Source organism: Rhinopithecus roxellana, chromosome 1 (assembly GCF_007565055.1).
Source record: "Rhinopithecus roxellana isolate Shanxi Qingling chromosome 1, ASM756505v1, whole genome shotgun sequence".
In the NCBI taxonomy this organism is placed as follows: domain Eukaryota; kingdom Metazoa; phylum Chordata; class Mammalia; order Primates; family Cercopithecidae; genus Rhinopithecus; species Rhinopithecus roxellana.
Genome location: NC_044549.1, coordinates 33,828,872 through 33,854,219, shown reverse-complemented (window position 1 = coordinate 33,854,219; position 25,348 = coordinate 33,828,872). Strand labels below are relative to the sequence as shown.

General features: G+C 37.2%; 1 protein-coding gene across 4 annotated transcripts in view; it reads left to right on the top strand.

The window, feature by feature from the left end:
• The first annotated feature begins 560 nt into the window (after positions 1 to 560).
• Positions 561 to 25,348, top strand: part of CD200R1 (CD200 receptor 1) — a 41,053-nt gene continuing 16,265 nt past the window's right edge. For all 4 annotated transcript variants that reach the window (XM_030941076.1, XM_010361037.2, XM_030941078.1 and 1 more), the window contains exon 1: positions 561 to 878. In XM_030941076.1, the coding sequence (XP_030796936.1) occupies positions 812 to 878 (67 nt within the window). In that variant the 5' untranslated portion in view covers positions 561 to 811. The remainder of the gene's footprint in view (positions 879 to 25,348) is intronic.

Genomic DNA, 25,348 nt, shown 5'->3' with positions numbered 1-25,348 from the left:
AAGAAATGCAGGCATTCTCAAGTCGCTGGAAAGGACAGGGAACAAATTCTGCCCGAGCCTCCAGATGGAGTGCAGCCCTTCCAACACCTTGATTTTAGTCCCCTAAGGTCCATTTCAGACTTCTGATCACCAGAACTGTAAGATAATAAATGTTATGTTGTCTTAAGCCACTGAGTTTATGGTAATTTATTACAGTAGCAATAGGAAGCTAATACACTTATGATGTTTACAGGGTTGTGTGTTGACTCCCATTATAGACAGTAATTTCACACAATAATTTTCAAGGAAAAATACTGTATTCCAGACTTGAATACTAAGGCCATAAAGCTCTTCAACCTGGAGAAAGCCTCTAAAAGTTATCATGAATGGGAAATTTACAAGGATGGGCCAAAATAGATCAATATTCTGTTTTACTTTTTGGTGCAAGTTTAGACAATCTGTTTATCTCGGACATGTTCAGTGCCTTACTGTAAAATTTATCTGTGTACAGCAGAAGTGAGAGGAGAACCAATGAGCTGAGAGATAATTCAATCAATCTGCTTCCTCCGTCTTTGCTTCAGGGCTTCATACAGGAAATCTATTGCTGTGTCAAGTTCCAGAGAAAAGCTTCGTTCGTCCAAGTTACTAACCAGGCTAAACCACACAGACGTGAAGGAAGGGTCTAGAAGGAAGGGAGTGCCCCACTGTTGATGGGGTAAGAGGATCCTGTACCGAGAAGCTGACCAGAGAGGGTCTCACCATGCACACAGTTCCTTCTGTACCTGTGTGGAGGAAAAGTACTGAGTGAAGGGCAGAAAAAGAGAAAACAGAAATGCTCTGCCCTTGGAGAACTGCTAACCTAGGGCTACTGTTGATTTTGGCTGTCTTCTTAGTGGCTGGTAAGTTTGAATTCTCTTTGGGAGAACAGTGAGAAACCTGGTCTCAGATCTTCCTTAGTTTATTTTTTGTCTGTCTTCTGGGGCAATGCAAATCAATTGCAATAATAGATATAGGGGGTTGCTAAATACGGGTTACTCCCATATCTAGTTTACTTTATCATCCTTTTTTTCCGGTGTCTTGCTTATTTTACTTTGTATCCTACTACAATATACAGATCTCTATAATTTGTCTTACTGCCTGCTTCCTTATTTCCTGTTTTTTGAACAAGGCAGGATAAATCAAATACATACTAGCAGCAATCAAAGGCACTTAGGTTCTCTTTATCTTATTCTCTGCCCCCACCCCCTTTTCTGAGACAGGGTCTTGCTCTGTTGCCCAGGCAGGCGTGCAGTGGTGCAATCATGGCTCACTGCAGCCTGTAACTCCAGGGCTCAAGCAGTCCTCCCACTCAGCCTCCTGAGTGTCTAGGACTACAGATATGTACCACTATGCTTGGCTAATTTTTAAAATTTTTGATAGAGATAGAGTCTTGCTATATTGTCCATGCTGGTCTTGAGCTCCTGGCTTCAAGCGATTCTCCCACCTCAGACTCCCAAAGCATTGGGATTACAGGCATGAGCCACTGCACCCAGCCTCTTCTGTCTTAAATTTTTTCTTAAAAAATAAGAACCCTGACTCATTTAGGTCCACATTGCCAGTAGCATAGATGAGGACAGTTTATTGCTTTCTGTCACTTTTGATGATTAGGCACTTAAAAAATATAATATGCTTACAGTTATAGTGGTGTGTCTGTGATGTATGTCTGTATTTATCTTCAAGATGTGTGGGCTGTAAGAGACACTACGAGTTAGAGAACACACTCTTCAACATCTAGGTTCCTATAGAAGTTATAGAGAACTTGGGCCACTGTGGGGGTGTCCTGGTTTCACTGTAGAAGGTTAGGAGTTGGTGTGGGAGGGAGTTTTCAGGTTTCACTTTTAGTAGACAGAGCAGCTGCAAGGGAAGAGTATAGTTGGTTTTAAATGTTATAATTTGATAACTGAAAGAAGAAAAGGCATTTTTCCTAATTTCTGAATGACTTCCAGCAAAAAAATCTACTTTCCACATGTTAATCTTACTAGTGAGCACATGCAAAATAACTATACTCTATGACTGTACCTTTCTATTGAGAATTTTCACATGCTTTTCCCCCTTTGATCTGCACAGCAACCCAGTGAGTTAGACATGGAAGACACCTCTCCATTTTACAAAGGTAGAAACGGAGGCGTAGAGAGGTAAAATAATTTGCCCAAGGTTAGATATGACTAGTGTGCGGCAGAATCACAATCAGCAATGATATGCATCAGTAAGCAACACTAAACATTTGAGTGGGCAATTTTCCTCATTATTTAACCATTGTGCTTTTCACTGAAGAACATCAGTGAAAAAAGTCAAGCTGATACTTAGTTTTAGCCTTAATAGACTATTCCTCACCTAAAATAGTCAAGTGATCTGAACCTTTCAGTAGTTGAGATCTCATTGTAGAAAGCTCTCCTAGAAACTTGTGCAGGACCCAGCTTGGCTGGGGCAGCCAGATAGGCCAGGAGCTGTTTATGTCACATTGCACTGTTACTTCTGGGAAAAGGAAAAAAAAAAAAAAATGATTAAAACAAAATTTATAATTTTCAATTTTAAAGGTTGAAAAGTTTAAATTTTGAAACTATTTCTGAACACAACTGGGAAAGACTACGTATATCAGATCATGAGGTCTATGCTTATGTTATTGTAAAGTTATTAAATGTTTGAAATCAAGATGTAAAAAAAATATTACTTTACATGTAGTGATTTGGTGTGATAGGTTTACCATGACATGATTTAGAATAATGTGAAGCACACCACTTGGGGAAATGACTTTATGTCTTTATTGCTAAAACTGCTATGTTATTAATATTGCCAAACAGAAAGAACAAGGGAACAATTTTGTACAAGGTAAATTCACAAAGGAACAAGGGAGCTAATGATTTAAATGTAAAACATAGTATTCATTTGGCTTCCGTATTTTTGTTTACTTATTTGCTTATAACTTCAAGCAGCTTGGTAGTTAGTAAACAAGATTTATCTAGAAAAAACCTGAGGGGAAAAATAAAAACAACCTAAATTATGCACATCAGAGCAATATTCCCAGCCTTGTACCTGGTCCCCTTCCTGGGCACTCCCCATACCCAGTGCCACTTCTTTCTCCTTCTTTTAGCCCTATTGTCTTCTAGATATTTTTGTATATGTTCAAATTATATTTTGGTGTTCCAATTAAAATTATTCCATCTTTTATAAAAGCTACTGATATTGTGATTATGAGTTACTGAAAAGGAACCCTCCACTTCTTTCCTTCTTTGGGCTAATTTTTATTCATTTATTGTTGTCTTCCACTAGAGGACAGACAGTAACAACAAGAGGAGATAAAAATCAAGACAAGGCTCTAAGGTAGCTTTGGCAGATTTGCAAACAATGGAAAAAGATTAAAAACAATTGCGCAAAAGAAGGGTTTTGTCCTTATTAATAATTTTAGTGCCATCTTCCTTTTCTAGTTTGCAGTATTTGAGAATTTACGTTATAATACTTTATAGGTGTGTTTTTCTCTAAATGTTCATGCTTAAGCAATTAATTAAAAGTCCTTATTAATGTGTGTGTGTGTGTGTGTGTGTGTGTGTAGAATAGTGCCTAAAAGTTATTAGCAATCTAAATTAGAAAGACAAAGGTAAGATGAAACAATTGGTGAACATTTAAAATCAGTAAGTCTTGAAATTGTATATGAAACTAGGACAAATCTAAAGCAGGGAGAAATTACAGTGGGTTGGAGTTGTGGAAGATTTTATGGAGATGGGTCTTGAGCTAGGCTTTGAATGACAGGTTTGGATAAATGGGGAAATGCAGAAAAAGGAATTGGAAGGATGGGATGTGTAGCATGTGCAAATGCAAGGTGCTTCAGAGAGAGAGAAAGAGCTGTAGCTTGTAGGAACAGAGATTGTGTGTTAAATGATAATAGGAAATAAGGCTGGATTTTGGGGGTCCTTAATAGCTCAATAAAAGAACCTGGGTGTTAGTCAGTAGACAATGAGGAGCCATCTGTTCTTTGGTGAACAGGAAAATTTATAATTGAGTAGGATTTTTGGAGAATAATGTGGTAACAGTGTCCCATTGAGTGGCAGTGGCACTAGGTAAAATATTTATTTTGAAACATGAGTCAAGAGCTTCTACCCTGGGGTTCTCATTTGAAAAAAGTTATGTGATGCCACTGAGATATATATGTGACTGAGAAGGGAGTTACGTTGTGGAGGAAGATGTTAAGTTCAGTAGAGGAAGGGAGGACAAGTAGGAGGAAAATTCCTGCAGATACTTGGAAATACAGTCAGCCCTCTGTATTGCATCCCTGGATTCAACCAACTTCTTTTGAAAATATAAAGGGAAAAAATAGATTATTTCATTAGTACTGCACATGTACAGATTTTGTTGTCATTTCCTAAATAATTCAGTATAATAGCTATTTGTATATTATTTACATTGTATTAGGTATTATAAGCAATCAGAGATTAAAGTATATGAGAGATTGTGCGTAGGTTATATGAAGTACTACACCATTTTATATTAGGGATTTGAGCATCCTTGAATTTTGTTATCTCTGAGGGTCCTAGAACTAATCCCCCAAGGACACTGAGGGATGACTGTATAGAAAACTCTAGTGTTTGTGAATCATTCATGAAGTAGATGATCCATCCCACAAACAGAATAAACATAGGAACAAAAAAAAAAAAATTAGAATAAGCACTAGAGATATTTGGATTTGGGCTCTAAGAACCATACTTATCTCTTTCCAGTCTATAAAAGATAGGAAGATCTGAGAAGAGACAGGAAGGGAGCCAAAGTGGAGTATCAGTTGAGTGCTTAACTTCATGTAGGAGGAGATACTCTTCTGAAATTGAGGATTAAGATGAGACATTATATATAGGGATGCTAGTAGGTTGAGGATGGCAATAAGGTAATGGGAACAAATGAGAGAGTTTACAGTAGATAAATTTTCTCCCAGTAAGGTCATGAATATTTCAGTTAATGGTGTTTAGTTAATAAAATGACCCAGTTGTTGTTTGATTTTATGTTGTGTCTGAAAAATTAACCTGTACATTGATTAAAATGTGGTAACCCTCAACACATTTTTGCATCTTCTCCCTTATTATCACTCACATACATTTGTCAATTTCTGATTGGAATTTGGGAGCAGATCTGTAGTTATAAAATAGCTTTGGACTGTGTGATGCTAGTACCCCCTAAGAATCAAGTCAACAATCATTACTTTTTAAATAATAATAATAGTAATAAATATCACTGATTTATATAATTCATACAATAGGCACAGTCACAATCAGCCCTTTTTTTCCCAGGAAGAAATGACATTGTTCATGCATTAACACTAAGCAAGCAACTTCAGAGTTTTTCTCGCTAGAATTTATATGCCTAGACCCCATTCTAAGACCAAAATCTGGTTTGTATTTAAGGAAAGCAATACCAAAGAGTTCCAGGATTAAAGCAGGGCTAAAAGTTTTTCCATTTCTTTTTTGAGATAGGGTCTCACTCTATCTGTCACCCAGGCTAGAGTGTAGTGGTGCAATCATGGCTTACTGAGGCCTTCACCTCCCAGTCTCAGGTGATCCTCCTGTTTCAGACTCCCAAGTATCTGGGACTACAGGTGTGCACCACCATGCCAGGCTAATTTTTTTTTTTTTTTTTTTGTATTTTTTGTAGAGGCAGGGTTTTCCCATGTTGCCCAGGCTGGTCTTGAACTCCTGGATTCAAGTGATCCTCCTGCCTTGGCCTCCCAAAGTGTTGGAATTACAGGCATGAGTCACTGTACCTGGCCAGTTTTTCCACTTTTGAAGAAATAATTTTCTTTAAAAGTCTCTGCTACGTTGAGTTATTGATACTGTTGCAAGTTCTCTTAGAAATTAGACTCTGAGATAGAGTTTTGTGTACAGGATGCTTGTGAGCAGAGGGAGAAGTCTACCTGCAATCTCAACCAACTGACACCCTCACCTGACCCCACAGGGAGCTCAGGAGCTAGAGTCGCCTTAGAGAGGCCCTGCATTGAATAAAAATGGCTGGTCCTTTATATCTCCATCTAAATCAGTCACTGGATATGGGCTCCCCTGGAAGGGGTCTGACTTTGGTCAAAGTAACTGAAGTCATCCCTAGAGAGGCTGAAAACTGAAGACGGTCTGTTGACAGTGATCCTAGTGGCAGGAACAAAAAGTCAAAGGCAATTGTTGGTGGCACATACTATGTCCACTCTAGTTGTCATTTCTAATACTCTTAATTCCTTCTTGAATTTCCAGGTTTCTACCTGGTATTATTTTCTTTCATCCTGAATAATTTCTGTTATTGTTGCTAGTAGTGTAGGTCTGCTAGTGAGGAGTTCTCTTAGTTCTTAGTTTTCTTTTTATATATATTTTCCCCAATATTTTGTCCTTCTGTTCTTTTGATTGAATAATTTCTATTGCTTTATATTCAAGTTCACTGACAATTACAATTTCCTTTCTCCTCTCCATTCTTCTGTAAAGCCCTAGTTAATATATTATTTTAGATACTGTATTTTTCAATTTTAAGATTTCCATTTATTTGTTAAAAGTTTTTTTTCTCTGCTGAGATTTTTCTGTGTTTTTATTCATTCATCGTGAGTGTATTTTTCTTTATGTCACTAAGCATAGCTGAATGTTGCTTTAAGACTCTTGTCTGAGAATTCGAGTGTCTGGGCCAGCTTGAAGTTGTTGGTGTCCCTTAATGTATTTTCTCCTAAGAATGGGCCACATTTTCTTTGTTCTTTGTAATTAAATAGTTTTATTTGGGTTTTGAATGTTACACAGATTCTGTTATATTACTGTGTTGATATTTTACTGGGTTGGACTCAAACTGCAAACTCTACCCCTTGAACAGCATCTCAAATCTCAGTTCTTTTACGGGTAGCTAATTTGCTTTGACTGTAATCTGCAATGTGTGGTTTAGAGCCATCAGAGATATGCGTAGAGTGTATGCAGAATTTGGAACTCATTTACTCTGACTCTTACCACTTTTCAGAGAGTAAGGTTGCCCTAAAATCTGCCTGCTGGTTCTTCAGAAAACTGTGGGTTTTCTATTAGAGTTTTAGCTGCCTACTGTGATATCCGCAGCCCTCTCTGGGGTTAACATCAGTAAAAATGGGGAAATAATGGGAACCTACACCCACAACTCTGAGTCCTTATTTCCTTCTTCCAAGCATTGACACCGTTCACGAATTTTTCTGCTTACTCCACTTTCCAGTAACCTCGGGTAGTTTTTTTTATATTTTGTCCACAATTTATAGTTCTTACCTGTGGAAACTCACTGGCCCATAAAGAAGTGAAACTTTCTTCAAATATACATATTTTAAAATATTATTGTATTTTTACAACAATATTGTTGTATTTTTACAACTAATATTGACTTAATGGTTATATTGTTTTGGATGTTAAGATTGAATATATTATTATGCCTTTTTGCTTTCTAAATTTTATCCATGCATTGGATGTTTTGGTACATTTCACTTTTCTCAATAAAATTTCATTCTTCTTTTCCATAATTTCTAGTAAAATTTCTAGATGCTAATTTAGATACCAATAGATACCAATTTCTAATACGAATATAACTCTGTGTTGGTTCTAAAGATCAGTTATGTAATTCTAACCACTAGCTGTTTCATCTTTAGAAATTGCTTAACTTCTTTTGACAGTAATTTCCTCATTTGTGAAATGAAGGAGATGTATGACACTGTTAAGAAGTATAAAGCCTTCAGAAAGGAAGTACTTTAGAAACCTTCTAATTAAAAATCTTTCATTTTATACATGGGACAAATAAAGCCCAAGCGTGTATTTGGGATTGCTAATCATATCACACAGCTTTCTGGGGTGTGAGCTGAGTTTTGAACACCTTCATAGTACAAAAATTAGAGGGGAAAGGGATGGGGCAAGTGTGTGGGAGGAAATCTATGACTTTTAGATGTGATACATTTGAAATGACAGCAAGTATTCAAGTGGGGATAAATTTTAGCTAAATGTTTGAGATTTTTGCTTAGGAAAAATAAGTCAGAGCTAAAATGTGGGCAGGTTATTCTGTCAACCAGTAATTTAGAGTGTCTGTCATGTATCAGTCACTGTGCTTCATGCTGTGGACATTTGATCAAGACAGACACAGGTCCTGCTCTCATGGAGTTTAAATCTGCTGGGAAAGATAGATATTAAATCAATTACTGCAGATAAATAATGTGCAAGTGCATAAGGATAAATATGGGGTGACATAGATATGTGTAATCGGTGAGTCTAATCTGGTTTGAGGATCAAGTTAGGCTTCTCCAAGGAAGTGATGTTTAAGATGAAGATGAACAGAAACAGTGAGGTAAGAAGAGTTGAGGGATGAACATTCCAGGCAGGTCAAACAGGCTTACATTCCAGGCAGGTCAAACAGGCTTACTGAAGGACAGAGGGAGCTAAACTGTGACCGGAGTGGTGAAAACAAGAGGAAATCACCTGTGTAGAGATCTAGTTGAAGTTCAAGGGATTGAGGAGCAAGAGGAGAGAAATTGTAAAGAGAAAAAGCAACTGAGACTTTGGTGAATACTGACATTACGATGACCAAGGAGAAAGATAGCTTGCAGAAAAGATATGGGAGGAGGCAGGGAAGATAAGGAAGGAGACAGAGAAGGGAATGCATGGTGTAAGTGGGAAGGCTAGGAAAGGGGTTTTAGAAGGAGAGGAAAGTGGTTAATTGTATTAAAATCCACCAACAACTTAGGAATGCCAGCACTGAAAAGAGGCCAAAAGCTTGAGTATAAAAGGGCTGGTGACCTTGAAAATTGCAGTTTGAGTGGATAGATGTGGGAGCAGCGAGATTGCTGGTATTGAGGAGGGAGTGGGTGGGAAGGAAATTTAGGCTGTGGGCACAGACCACTCATTCTAGAAGTTAGGCAGCGAAGAAAGGAGAAGGGATCCTAGCTAGAAGAGGAAGTAGCATCTAATAAAGTTTTTTTTTTTTTTTTTTTTTTTTTCTACCAACATAGGGGAAAACTGAGTGTATTTAAAGGATATTATTTGAGAAATTTCAATGATTTGGAAGAAATATTTTTCCAACCAGTATGTGTTTATGTAGTTTTAAGGTGTTTAGTAATTTCTTTTCTTTTTCTCTGCCATTTTGTTACTTTACCAAGAATGCTACCTTTTCCTAAAAGGTTTATCCACTACATAATATGAGAATATCTGCTTATATGATTCATTTTGTGGTGCTGATAATTTCTTGAAAGAAAATGTCCAAATGGTAAATGTTTACAGGTCCCCAATAATAAAATCTAGCTATTTTAATTCTTCACAAAATTATCCTACTTATCTTTAATTGGCTCTTCCCTAGTTGTTCCCCAGGAATGGTTCTAAACCAGTAATTTTAAGGTAGTTGCCAGACAGAATTCCCTATAGAGCCTAAGATTGCCTTTAGAGCTTAAGCCTGCATAATCAGACTTTTCTAGTATATAGGGATCTAGACTTTCACAAGTCTTTTCAGGGTATTCTGATGGGTGCCAGGGTTCAGAACACTGCTCTGAGTCTTTTCTAGTTTCCTTATCACCCCAACTATCCTCATGTCCTTTGCAGACAGCTGCTCACCTCCTGATTTACCATTGTCCAGTGTGGACTTCTTTAATGTCCACAGATGGTAAGGTTTCTGAGAGCAGTAACCTTGCCTCATTCAAGCTGCCATTTCCTAAGCTCTGCTGAGCTACTTGCCACTAAGTAGGTACTAACAAGTGTTTGTTAACCTGCTTCCTCAAAATGTTTCTTGTGTCTGTAATAATTCTTAACCTTTTTGTTCCCCTCTTAGAGATGAAATATCAATCTTTTCCAAAAGCAAACCTGCTTTTTGTCTCATTCCTTCTAGTACCTCTGGGATCCTGCTTGACCAGTTAGCTTCCTCATTCTTGTAACTTCCGGCTCTCCCTCTTCCTGTCTATGAATGTGCTGTCTTCCCCTCTATTATTAAATCTTTTTTTTTTTCTTTTGAGACAGAGTCTTGCTGTGTCACCAGGCTGGAGTGCAGTGGTGTGATCTTGGCTCGCTGCAACCTCTGCCTCCTGGGTTCAAGCAATTCTCCTGCCTTAGCCTCCCGAGTAGCTGGGACTACAGACACGTACCACTATACCCGGCTAATTTTTGTATTTTTAGTAGAAACGGGGTTTCACCATGTTGGCCGGGATGGTCTTCATCTGTCGACCTCATGATCCGCCCGCCTTGGCCTCCCAGAGTGCTGGGATTACAGGCGTGAACCACCACACCTGGCCTGTTAAATATCTTCTTGATCCGTCATAGTTCCTGATGTTGCTCCATCTCTCTCTGTCTTTCAAGTTTAACATGAAAGGATGAAACCAGTGTCATTTCTCCCATTCTTTCAAGGTCAGCATTCTTGAAAGACTAAGTCTACATTTGTTGACTCCATTACCTCTGATCAGCCCCTTTCAATCTGGTTTCCACTTGTACTTCTTTTTTTGTTGTTATACTTGATGTTCTAGGGTACATGTGCACAATGTGCAGGTTTGTTACATATGTATACATGTGCCATGTTGGTGTGTTGCACCCATTAACTCATCATTTACATTAGGTATATCTCCTAATGCTATCCCTCCCCGCTCCCCCGACCCCATAACAGGTCCTGGTGTGTGATGTTCCCCTTCGTGTGTCCAAGTGTTCTCATTGTTCAATTCCCACCTATAAGTGAGAACATGTGGTGTTTGGTTTTCTGTTCTTGTGATAGTTTGCTGAGAATGATGGTTTCCAGCTGCATCCATGTCCCTACAAAGGACATGAACTTATCCCTTTTTTATGGCTGCATAGTATTCCATGCACAGAATGTATATGTGCCACATTTTCTTAATCCAGTCTGTCATTGATGGACATTTGGGTTGGTTCCAAGTCTTTGCTATTGTGAATAGTGCTGCAATAAACATATGTGTGTATGTGTCTTTATAGCAGCATGATTTATAATCCTTTGGGTATATACCCAGTAATGGGATGGCTGGGTCAAATGGTATTTCTAGTTCTAGATCCTTGAGGAATCGCCACACTGTCTGCCACAATGGTTGAATTAGTTTACAGGCCCACCAACAGTGTAAAAGCATTCCTATTTCTCCACATCCTCTCCAGCACCTGTTGTTCCTGACTTTTTAATGATTGCCATTCTAACTGGTGTGAGATGGTATCTCATTGTGGTTTTAATTTGCATTTCTCTGATGGCTAGTGATGATGAGCATTTTTTCATGTGTCTGTTGTACTTCTTTGTTAAACTTACTCTCTTTCAGATCTTAAGGTCACTGATGACCTTTTTGTTACCAAATCATAAGGCTTCTTAATTCTTAGGTTAAGACTGTTCTGCATATGTTTTATTCTTGATTGTTCCTGTCTTGAAACTTCCTCTTTACTTGGTGTATTAGTCTGTTTTCACACTGCTGATAAAGACATACCTGAGACTGGGCAATTTACAAAAGAAAGAGGTTTAATGGGCTTACAATTCTATGTGTCTGGGAAGGCCTCACAATAATGGTGGAAGGTGAAAGGCACATCTCACATGGCTGCAGACAAGAGAATAGAGCTTGTGCAGGGAAACTCCCATTTTTAAAACCATCAGATCTCGTGAGACTGATTCACTATCACAAGAACAGCATGGGAAAGACCTGCCCCCATGATTCAAATACCTCCCACTGGGTCCCTCCCACAACACGTGGGAATTTAAGATGAGATTTGGGTGGGGACACAGCCAAACCATATCATTCTGCCCCTGGACCCTCCCAAATCTCAAGTCCTCACATTTCAAAATCAATCATTCCTTCCCAACAGTTCCCCAAAGTCTTAACTCATTTCAGCATCAACTCAAAAGTCCACAGTTTAGTCTCATCAGAGACAAGGCAAGTTTCTTCCACCTATGAGCCTGTAAAATCAAAAGCAGGTTAGTTACTTCCTAGATACAATGGGGGTACAGGCATTGTGTAAATACAGTCATTCCAAATGGGAGAAATTGGTCAAAACAAAGGGGCTACAGGCACCATGCAAGTCCAAAATTCAGCAAGACAGTCAAATCTTAAAGCTCCACAATGATCTCCTTTGATTCCATGTCTCTCATCCAGGTCATGCTGATGCAAGAGGTGGGTCCCCATGGTCTTGGGCAGCTCTGTCCCTGTGGCTTTTCAGGGTATAGTCACCCTCCCGGCTGCTTTCATGAGCTGGTGTTGAGTGTCTGTGGTCTTTCCAGGGGCAAAGTGAAAGCTGTCAGTCAATGGATCTACCATTCTGGGGTCTAGAGTACAGTGGCCCTCTTCTCACAGCTCCACTAGGCAGTGCCTCAGTAGGGACTCTGTGTGGGGGCTCCAACCCTGCATTTCCTTTCCATACTGCCCTAGCAGAGGTTCTCCATGAGAGTCCTGCCACTGCAGCAAATTTCTGCCTGGACATCCAGGCATTACCATACATCCTCTGAAATCTAGGTGGAGGTTCCCAAACCCCAATTCTTGACTTCCATGCACTGACAGGCTCAACACCACATGACAGCTGCCACAGCTTGAGGCTTGCACCATCTGAAGCCACGGCCTGAGCTGTGTGTTGGCCCCTTTCAGCCATGGCTGGAGCAGTTGGAACACAAGGGGCCACGTCTCTAGGCTGCACACAGCATGGGGATCCTGGACCTGGCCACAAAACCATTTTTTTTCTCCTTACCCTCCAGGCCTATGATGGGAGGGGCTGCTGTGAAGACCTCTGACATGCCCAGGAGACATTTTCCACCTTGTCTTGGGGATTAACATTCAGCTCCTTGTTACCTATACAAATTTCTGCAGCTGGCTTGAATTTCTCCTCAGAAAATGGGATCTTTTTTTCTATGACACTGTCAGGCTGCAAATTTTCTGAACTTTTGTGCTCTGCTTCACTTATAAAACTGAATGCCTTTAACAGCACCCAAGTCACATCTTGAATACGTTGCTGCTTAAAAGTTTCTTCCACCAGATACCCTAAATCATCTCCCTCAAGTTTAAAGTTCCACAAATCTCTAGGGCAGGGGCAAAATGCTGCCAGCATCTTTGCTAAAACATAACAAGAGTCACCTTTGCTCCAGTTCCCAACAAGATCCTCATCCCCATCTGAGACCACTTCAGCCTGGCTTTCATTGTCCATATCATTATCAGCATTTTGGCCAAAGCCATTCAACAAATCTCTAGGGCATTCCTAACTTTCCCACATTTTCCTGTCTTCTTCTGAGCCCTCCAAACTCTTCCATCCTCTACCTGCTACTCAGTTCCAAAGTCGGTTTGACATTTTTGGGTATCTTTTCAGCAATGCCCCACTTTTCTGGTACCAATTTGCTGTATTAGTCTGTTATCACACTGCTGATAAAGACATACCTGAGACCAGGCAATTTACAAAAGGAAGAGTTTTAATGGACTTACAGTTCTATGTGACTGGGAAGGCCTCACAATAATGGTGGAAGGTGAAAGGCACATCTTACATGGCAGCAGACAAGAGAAGAGAGCTTGTGCAGGGAAACTCCTGTCTTTAAAACCATCAGATCTCGTGAGACTGATTCACTATCACAAGAACAGCATGGGAAAGACCTGCCCCCATGATTCAAATACCTCCTACTAGGTCCCTCCCACAACACATGGGAATTCAAGATGAGATTTGGGTGGGGACACAGCCAAACCATATCACTTGGCTTTATGGCACTGCATTTACATCCTACTTTTCTTCATTGTTTTTGTTAAGTGCAATGCCTCCAAGAGATCTCTAATTATAAATGTTTTCAAGGCTCTAGTTTTGGCCTTTTCTCTAACATCAGAGACTGCAGTTTGGCAGCCCATGGATTTGCAGACACTTTTAGCTGAGCATGTAATTTTTTTAAAAAACTAGCTGCCAGTTAATAATAAAATTTGGAGATTTTACCTATAATACCTGACCTAGTGTCTGGGGTGGCAATAAGGATTAAGTCCAATGATGCAGGTAAAATACTTAGCACTGCATCTTCATTTATAAGCATTAAAAAATGATAATTTAATGATATTTTGTGGTTTTCAAAGCTCTTCTTATATATTATTTGATAACATTTAATTAGGCCCCTACAGATAAACTTTTTGGTTGTTTTCAGTTTTTTTAAACTACAATTTCAAAACTGTTTTCAGATTTTTTGGAAAACAATGCTAGAATTAGTATCCTAGTACATATCTTTGCATATGATAATATGCATAGGTATTCAATGTCTAAATATCCATTGAACGTGTTGTCCTTTATGATCAGTGATAAGCATTTGTACAACATCTGCCTTAGGTTAGGGAATATGTTTGTCTTCATTAACTAGTTTTGGAGTTTTTGACAGTAATTGCCTCAAAAAAATACTCCCAAAACCAAAAATGATAGTACATGTTTTGCTGAAGGGAAAATGAGAGTATATAATTCATTTAGTTATCTAAAAAGATCCAAGAAAGAAGCAAGAAAGGAAGAAGTAAAAGTCATATTTTCAAGCCATTAGAAATTGTTTAATGCTTAATTCATGCATAATTCATAGTGGTTCATCTCTACATTTGTTATAATAACTTTGAAGATTTTTTGAAGTTTGAAAGAAACTGAAACTTCAAGACTTGTTGAAGTTTGAAAGAAAATAGACTTCAAGGGTTAAAAGTCTGACTCACCAAATGTAGAGTGAAATAATTTTATTTGGTTTCCTCAAGCAAAATGCCATGATATTTTTAGATTTCAATGTATATTAATTTTGTGTTCTAATTTTTGAAGTACTGTCGGTAGAACACAGAAACTTTTAGTATGAATTTCCTGTAAAATTTTTTTTTTTTTTTTTTTGAGATGGAGTCTTGCTCTGTCGCCCAGGCTGGAGTGCAGTGGCCGGATCTCAGCTCACTGCAAGCTCCGCCTCCCGGGTTTACGCCATTCTCCTGCCTCAGCCTCCCGAGTAGCTGGGACTACAGGCACCTGCCACCTCGCCCGGCTAGTTTTTTGTATTTTTTAGTAGAGACGGGGTTTCACCGTGTTAGCCAGGATGGTCTCGATCTCCTGACCTCGTGATCCGCCCGTCTCGGCCTCCCAAAGTGCTGGGATTACAGGCTTGAGCCACCGCGCCCGGCCGAATTTCCTGTAAAATTAATGTTTGCCACTGTAACAGTATGAAATACAACATGGTTTTCAAATGAAAACATTCTCCCTCATACGTCTCACAGCATGTTATCTTAATTGTTCTTCCTTCCAACAAGTACTGTAGTAAATTCATTAACATTTAAATAACAGTAAAGTTTATAATAAGCAATTAGAATGAATTCTACTTAACTCAGTACCAGCATTGAGACCCCAAGTCCTATAAAGAAATGTCCATAGAAATGTCAAAATAAACCATTATACATTATTCTCTTTTGCAGCTAATATAGTTACCTGATAAAGTCATAACCACATTAGTTAGTCCACAGTTTTGCCCCAAGTTGAGTTTCAGGTTGAAGTTCATTGATCAGACTCCTAACTTACCTGTTTGTATTCCTCCAGAAGACCTGCAACTGAAGGAAAGGGCAGAACATCTTTTTTATTTTCCATCTCCATACATTAGAAATAATACATGAGTATTAGCAACAATGTTAACTATTTAAGTATGGCATAATACTCGCTCTCTTTTGGTTGGTAATAGTTACCGAATTAGGGGTTTTTAACAGGAATGGTGACGTTTCAGAAATGTCTATCTCTAAGGTTTTTTAGAGAGTAGAGCATGCAGAGCACAGCATTTTACATTAAATAAAAACTGCTTAACGTGACAAGAAAATCATATGCTGTTTCCGAGAGCCTTTTTTTTTTTTTCACTGGAGGAAATCTCCATGAAGTGTGGGTTTGCAGCGTCATGCCTGTTTCTATGTGTGGGTGTATATGCTTGCTCAGGCATAGGATGTTGATGATTTGGGAAAGGAAACTTCTGATGCTCAAAGTGAGTAAGAGGTTTCGCTAGTAGTAAAATCATGAAAGCATTCTTCCTTCTACTGATGACTTTGACTTAGACAGAAATAATTTTTTTTAAACATTATTTTCAGTGTGAAATATCTTTGTATTTAGTTTTGTGTTTATTTGTGTAGAAGCGTATTCTAATATTATGTGTGTGAAAACCTGATGTTTCTGATGCTGTTTTTCATTATCTCCTTTCAGCTTTATGGAAGAATAATTTATGTACAATTAATTGCATCAATTTAAAACATGTAATTTAATAAATTTTGGCAGTTGTATATACCTGTGAATCATCACCACAAACAAGATACAAAACATTTTTATCATTTTCCAAAATATTTCTCATGTATCTTTAGTCCATCCCTGCCTTCACCCTCATTTGCAGGCAATCACTGATCTGTTCTTTGTTACCAGAGATTACTTAGCATTTTATATTAGTAGCAGTATTTTTTGTAGTATGTAGTATGCATTATTTTGTGCATATCTTGTACTTTCAATTAGTAGAATGATTTTGAGATTTGTCAATGTTGTGTTTTCTTTTTTGCTGTTGAGTAGTATTCCTTTGTATGGATAACTGATTAACTATTAATTGACCTTTGAGTTGTTTCCAGTTTTTGGCAATTTTGAATAAATATTTGCAAATAAGGCCACTATGAACATTCACACATACGTCTTCTGTGGACATGTTTTCATTTCTCTTAGATAAAGTTGGAATGAACAGATAATATGGTGGGCACATGTTTGAATTTTGAAAAAAAAAAAACCTGCCAGAAATTTACCAGTATAATTTATATTATTTTACATTCCCACTAGTAATGTATGAGAGTTTTAACTTCTCCACATTTTTGCCAGGATTTATTGTTGGTCGTTTTAATTTTAGCCATACTTATAGGTATGTAATCATTATCTCACTATGTTTTATATCTGCATTTATTTTAAGGTTACTAATATTGAACATCTTTGCATGAATCTATTGATCATTTTAATATCTTTCTATTTTTCATGAGGGGTCTGTTCAAATCATTTGCCCAGATTTTAATTGATTTTTAAAGTTATTGAATTGTAACAGTTCTTTACATATTCTACATAGCAGTCTTTTGTTAGATATGTATATTGCAAATATTTTCTTTTACTCTGTGTTTTGTCTTTCATTATCTTAATGATATCTTTCTAAAAGCAAAATATTTAAATTTTGTTAGTGTTCAATTTATCAAATTTTCTTTCATGGCTTGTTCTGTTTATGTCCCAATAAATCTTTGCCTGTGTCAAAGTCAGAGATGCTCTTATATATTTTCTTCTAGGGGTATCACAGTTTCAACTTTTGCATTTAAGCCAATAATCCAATTATAGGTAATTTTTTTGTGTATGTGTAAAGGATTGAAGTTCATTTTTTTGCATATGTATAACCAGTTGTTCCATCGTGTGTTGTTGAATAACTTGTAGTTCTTTGTAAAATTGCCTTAACACTTTTATTTTAAATCAATAGATTGGTTGGAGGGTGGAGCACGAAGGTGGAATAGAACTCTTTAGCAATCATTCCCCTATATAAACATCAATTTGAACAACTATTTGCACATGAAAATACCTTAACAAGAGCTAAAGAAACCAAGTGAGAGAACACGGTGCCTAGTTATAAGTGTATTAATAAGAAAAGATATTTGAAGAGGTTTTAATTACAATCTCTTGTAAATTTAAAACTACAGTTTTAAATTACTTGTGTCACTTCTTACCCAATTCTAGACAGCACAGTGTGATGAGAAATACTGTCTACTTGGGGGAAAGAGGGAAAATAAACATGGAACTTTGCCTTGGACCCCAACACTGGACCCACCAGAGTAAAATGCAGCACTGGGAAGACTCCGATGACCGCTGACAGCAGGCTGGTGCCTGTGGACACCAGACCCACCCCAGCACCAGGTGGGAACCCATAACCCATGTGAGGCAAACTTAATCAGCGCTCTGTATCACTGTCAGCTGACTACAGTGTCCTTGGTCTCTGAACAAACCTCAGAGGTAGGCATGCCTCAGTGGCTACATGGTATTGGGTGAACTCCAACACCAAACCAATCTCGTGGCCAAGGGATTCCAGCCTGGCCATAGTAGTACTAGGCTTAGGATGCTCCTAGTACTCCAATGGCCATAGTGATCTAGGACATAGGGATTATGCCAGTAGGTCTTCCCAGGATCTCTGGAAAAGCTTACTGTTGGAAAGCATTCCCACCCAGAGTCAATCTATGAAGTGCCTACTTCTTCAAATGCACAGACATTGAGCATGGCCACAAGGATCAAGAACCATCAGGGAAACATGACATCACCAGAGAGACAAAATAAAGTGACAGTGACCAACCACAAAGACATGGAGATGTTTGAATAGCCTGACCAAGAGTTCAAAAATAACTGTTTTAAAGAAGCTCAGCAAAGTTCAAGAAAAACAGTTCAATGAAATTAGGAAAATATTAAGTGGCCAGAAAAGGAAATCTAATAGAGAGACTGAAATAATTTCAAAAAAATCAAACAGAAATCCTAGTGCTGAAAAATACAATGTAGAGTATCAACAGTAGAATTATCAAGCAAAAGGAAGAATCTGTGAACTTGAAACAAGTTATTTGAAAATACATAGTCATAGGAGAAAGAAGAAAACGAATGAAAAGAAATGAAGAAGGCTCACAGGATTTGTGAGACAGCATCAAAAGAGCAAAATGTTTGAGTCATTGGAGTTCAAGAGAGAGAAGAGAAAGATAAAGGGATGGAAGACTTACTTAAGGAAGTAATAGCAAAAAACTTTCCAAACCTGAAGAAAGATAAAAATATTCAAGTAAAGGAAAATCAAAACTGTACAATCAGATTCAATCCAAGTAAGACTACCCCAAGACATATTATAATCAAACTGTCAAAAATCAGAGGTAGAGAGAGGATCCTGAAGGCAGCAAAAGAAAAGAAGCAATAACATAACATAAAAAGGAGCTCAAATGGGCCTAGAAGTAGACTTCTTAGCAGAAACCTTATGGGCCAGAAAAGAGTAGGATCATATATTTAAAGTACAGAAAAAAAAAGAAAAACCCTACATGAACCCTACCTTACATGAATACTGTAACTAGCAAAACTGTCCTTAGGAAATGAAGGAGACAGAGACTTTCTCAGATAAACAGAAGATGAGGGAATTTCTTACCACCAGACCTGACTCGTAAGTAGTGGTGGGCACCTGTAATCCCAGCTACTCAGGAGACTGAGGCAAGAGAATCACTTGAACCCAGGAGGCGGAGGTTGCAGTGAGCCGAGATCATGCCACTGCACTCCAGCCTGGGTAACAGAGCAAGACTCCATCTCAAATAAAGAAATAAATAATTTTTAAAAAGACATCCTAAAGGAAGTTCTTCAAGCTGAAGGAAAAGGACACTAATGAGTTATGCAAAAACATCTAATAGCATAAAACTCATAGTCAAATTCAGAATATTCTAATACTGTAATTGTGGTCTGCAAATCACTTATATCTTTAGTTTGAAGGTTAAAAGAAAAACGATTTCAAATGAAATAATTGCAATAGTTTTTAAGGGATATGCAATATAAAAGATGTTAATGGTGACATCAAAAATCCAAAATGTTGGGAGGTGGGTGGTGAGTGGGACAAAAATATAGAGCTTTTTTTAATTATCAAAGTTAAGTTATTATCACCTTAAAATTACGTGTTACAACCGTAAGATATTTTTGTAAGCTTCATGGTAACCACAAAACAAAAACCCATAGTATATACACACACAAAAGCAAGGAATCAAAACATACTAGAGAAAATCACTTAGCCAAAAAGAAAAATGGTAAGAGTGGAAAAAAGGAACAAAAGATTTACAAAACAGCTAAAAAGGAATTTACATAATAGTAGTCATAAGTCCTTACTATTAATAATCACCTTGACTGCAAATGTATTAAGTTTCTTAATCAAAAGACATATTGTGGCTGAATGGTTAAAAAAAATTAAGACCCAACTATATGCTGCCTACAGAGACTCACTTCACCTGTAAGGACACATGCACTGAAAGATACTTCATGCAATGGAAATAAAAAACAATCAGGAATAACTGTGCTTATATAAGATAAAATAGACTCTAAATCAAAAACCGTGAAGACAGACAAAAAAGGTCTTTATATAATGATAAAGAGGTCAATTCAGTAAGGGCATATAACAATTGTAAATATACATGTACCCAACACTGAAGCACCTAAATATTAAAATCAAGTATTAATAGATCTAAAGGGAGAGATGGACTGCAAAACAATAACATTAGGGGACTTCACTACCCCAGTTTTAGCAAGGGACAGACTATCCAGGCAAAAAATTCAATGAGACATCACATTTAAACTATGTTGTAGACCAAACGGACCTACCAGACATATATAGAACATCCCATCCTTCAGCTGCAGAATTCACATTTTTCTCAACCACACATGAAGCATTCTCTAGGACAGATCATATGTTAGACCACTTTGTGAGTGGAAAAACAACTCAAATTGTTTTTCCTTTTCTCTCACACCATAACAATTAACACTGATGAATTCCGTGACCAAAAGTTTGTTTGTTTCTACACACCAAGCAATGAATTCTGCAGTGGACACCAGCTGGTTGTATCCTGATTCCATTCAATTCTGATGCTATTTACTTGAAGGAAACATCAGATCCCAAGCCTCAGGTTATCTTGCCTGTGCTTCTGACTGGCTGGTTATAAGTCTGAGTTCCCATGACCCCCTCCTTGGGTTCGATTAATTTTCTAGAACGGCTCACAGAACTCAGTGAAACACTTACTTATATTTACTAGTTTATTATAAAAGATATTACAAAGGATACAGATGAAAAAGTACATAGGGCAAGGCATGTGGGAAGGGGTAGAGAATTTCCATGCTCTTTCCAGGTACACCACCTTCTAGTAACCTCTATATGTTTAGCTATCTGGAAACTCTCTGAACCCAGTCCTTTGGGTTTTTATGGAGGTCATTAGATAAGCATAATTTATTAGCCATTGGCCACTGGTCATCAACATAACCGTCAGCACCTTTACCCTCCCCAGAGGTTGAAGGGTGGGGCTGAAAGTCAACCCTCTTGTCATGCCTTGGTCTTCCCAGTGACTAGCCACGATCCTGAAGATACTAACCACCAGTCAACTAACGAGCACAAGCAAAAGACATCATTTTGGAGACTTTAAGGATTTTAGGAGTTCTGTATCAGGAAACAGAGTCAAAACCCAAATGTATATTTTACAATATCACAGGCACAAAGCAAGTTTTAACAAATTTAAGAAAATTTGTATAATATCAAGTATCCCCTGCAACCATAATGATATAAAACCTGAAATCAGTAACAGGAGGAACTTCACAAATACACGGAAATTAAACAATATACTCCTGAACAACCAATTGACTAATAAAATTAAAAGAGAAATTAAGAACATTTTTTGAGACAAATAAAAATGGAAATACAACATACTGAGACCTATGGGATACAGCAAAAGCAGCTATAAGAGGAAGATTTATAGCAATAAATGCCTACATTAAGAAAGAAGAAAAATCTCAAATAAACAACTGAATGTTGAACGTAAGGAACCAGAAAAACATGAACAAACTGAACCCAAAATTAGTAAAAGGAAGCATAGAATAAATATCAGCACATCAATAAATAAAACAGAGACTAGAAAAACTATAGAAAAAAAATTAATGAAATGAGTTGCTTTTAAAAAAGATAAAATCAACAAACCTGTAGCTGATAAATTAAGAAAAAAAGAGAGACTCACATCAATAAAATGAGAATGAAAAAGGAGACATTACAACTGATACCTTAGAAATACAAAGGATCACAAGAGACTGTTATAAACACAATTATATGCCAACAAATTGGATAAGCTAGGAGAAACGGATAAATTCCTGGACATATACAACCTCCCACTATTGAATTATGAAGAAATAAAAAAATTGAACATCACAGTAATAAGTAAAGAGATTAAATCAGCAATAAAAAATCATCCATCAGAGAGAAGTCCAGGAGCTGTTGGCTTCACAGCTGAATTCTACCAAACATATAAAGAAGAATACTAATTCTTTTCATTCTTCCAAAAATTGAAGAGGAAGGAATACTTCCAAAGTCATTTTACAAGGCCAGAATTACCCTCACACCCAAATAAGACAAGGACACTAGATAAAAAGAAAACTATAGGCCAATATCCCTGGTAAACTTAAATGCAGAAAATCTTTAACAAGATGCTAGCAAGCCAAAATAAATAGCAGATTAAAAAGACCATTCATCATGATCAAGTGGACTTCCATCCCAGGAATGTAAGGATCAATAGACACAAACCAATAAACATGATATGTCACGTGAACAGAATGAAGAACAGAAACCAGATGATCATTTCCATAGATGCAAAAAAGCCTTTAAAAAATTCAACATCCTTTCATGATACAAATTCTCAATAAATTAGGTATAGAAGGAAAGTACTCCAGTACAGTAATGATTATACATGAAAAACTCACAGCTAACATCACACTTTATGGGGGACAGTGGAAAACCTTTCCTCTAAGATCAGAAGCAAGACAAGGATGCCCACTCTTGCCACTTCCATTCAACATGGTACTGGGAGCATAAAGTTGTTAATAATATTTCCTCATAATGCTGGAAGTTCTAGCTGGAGGAATTAGGCAAGATAAAGAAATAAAGGGATCCAGATAGAAAATATAGAAGTTGGCCGGGCGTGATGGCTCACGCCTGTAATCCCAGCACTTTGGGAGGCCGAGGTGGGCAGATCACAAGGTCAGGAGATCGAGACCATCCTGGCTAACACGGTGAAACCCTGTCTCTACTAAAAATACAAAAAATTGGCCGGGCGTGGTGGCAGGCGCCTGTAGTCCCAGCTACTTGGGCGGCTGAGGCAGAAGAATGGCGTGAACCCGGGAGGTGGAGCTTGCAGTGAGCCGAGATTGCACCATTGCCCTCCAGCCTGGGCGACAGAGCAAGACTCTGTCTAAAAAAAAAAAAAAAAAAAAAAAGTAGTCAAATCGTTCCTGTTTGCAGACAACATTATCTTTTTTTTTTTTTTTTTTTTTTTTGAGACGGAGTCTCGCTCTGTCGCCCGGGCTGGAGTGCAGTGGCCGGATCTCAGCTCACTGCAAGCTCCGCCCCCCGGGTTTACGCCATTCTCCTGCCTCAGCCTCCCGAGTAGCTGGGACTACAGGCGCCCGCCACCTCGCCTGGCTAGTTTTTTGTATTTTTTAGTAGAGACGGGGTTTCACAGTGTTAGCCAGGATGGTCTCGATCTCCTGACCTCGTGATCCGCCCGCCTCGGCCTCCCAAAGTGCTGGGATTACAGGCTTGAGCCACCGCGCCCGACCAACATGATCTTATATATGGGAAACTCAAAGACTCCATGAAAAATTCTTAGAACTAAGAAATGAATTTAGTAAAATTGCAGGATATAAAATCAACATTAAAAATTAGTAGCTTTTCTATACACTAACAGTGAACTATCTGAGAAAGAAGTAAAGAAAATCCCATTTTTAATAGCTACAGAAAATAAAATACTAAGAGATAAATTGATAAATTTACCCAAAGAGATAGAAGTCAATAAAGTATAAATGTGTGTGTCTGTTTCTGGATTATGTATTATATTCCACTGATATATGTGATTATCTTTTAGCCAAGACCAGATTGTTTTGATTACTGCAGCTTCAGAGTTAAGCTTAAACTTAAGTAGATTTTTTTCTCTCTCTCTTTTTTTTTGTTGTTGTTTTTAAATAAGCAGCTTGGCTATTCTAGGTTTGCATTCATATATAAATTTTAGAATTATCTTATCAATTTACACAGAAAAGACTACCACATTTTGATTGAGACTGTTCTTGAGGAGAATTGACATCTTAATAATATTGGGACTTTCCATTATATAGGGTTTATCTAATTCATCTCAGCAATATTTTATAGTTTTCATTATACAGGTCTTACACAACTTTTATTACCTTTTTTTCCTAGGTATTTTTTTGCATTATTGTAAACATTTAAAAAATTTCATTTTCCAATTTTTTGTGCTAGTATCGAAAAATGTAATTGTTTTAAAATATTATTAGTATTTTATGTTATTACTTTACTAAGTTCATTTAGTTCTAGGAAGAGAAGAAAAACTGTTAAAGTGCATCTCTGAAAATTCTATGCCTAATATTTTACTTCTTACATAGTGCAAGATTTGATTTGTTAATATTTTGTGAAAAAATTTGTATCATTTGTAAGTGTTGCCAGTCATTGTTTTTTAATTTGTAATGTGTTTATATAGTTTTGATATATAGTTAATTCCACCTTCATAAAATGAGTTAGAAAGTGTTCTCTCCTTGATTTTCTAAAAGGATTTGGTGTAAAATTAATATTACTTTTTTCTTACATGTTTGCTTACATTTGTCAGTGTAGCCAATTTGATAGAAGGCTTTTTATCAACAAATTCAGTTTTTTAAAGATATAAGGCTTTTCAGTTTTTTTATTCTTAAGTTTCAAAAGCTTTGTCTTCAAAGAATTTGTCCATTTCAACTATTACTGTATTTGATTAGCATAATATTGTTAATAATATTCCCTCATTTTTCCTTACACGAATGTAAATCTGTATGAATGACCCTTCTTTCCTTCCTGATGTTGGAGATTTGTGTTCTTTCTATTTTTTTTCTTGGTCAGTCTAGTTGTTGATTTATAAATGTTGATGATCTTTTTAAAGAAGCAGCTTTTGATTTCCTTAATTCTTTGCATTACTTGTTTCCTATTTTATTGATTTCTGCTCTTAGATTTCTTACTGTCTTTTCTCTCTTTTGTTTCTTGCATCCGTGGGTGAATTTTACACTTTTCTTCCTTTAAAATTAGCACAAGGTATTACTTTTCCTAAAACCAGTGTGTTAGCTGCTTATTTCAAAATTTGGCATGTTGTATTTTCATTACTATCCAGTGAAAAATAATTTCTTTATGAATCTCTTCTTTGAGCAAAGGGTTGCTTAGGAATGTGTCTGATTTCTAAATATTTGATATTTTCTTAAAAATCTCATTGTAATTGATTTCTAATTTAATTCCGTTTCGGTTGGAGGATATCTTTTGTATGACTTTAGTTTTTTTAAAGTTTTTGAGGCTTGTTTTGTGGCAAAGAATGTAGTTAAACTCAGTGAACATATGACGTGCACTTGCAAAGACTGTATTCTGCAGATGCTGGGTTAGTGTTCTAAAAATATGAATTAGGTCAATGTGGATGATAGCTTTATTGGCTGTTTATAACTATGTAATGAATTACCCCCCCCCCCAACTTAGCAGCAGATAAGAAATAGGTATTTTGAAAGAAAAATACATCTTAAGTTGATACTGATACTTTTCATTAAAATTGAGGACTGAGGGGATTTTTTTTCTTTTTTTTGTTTTTTGTTTTTTGTTT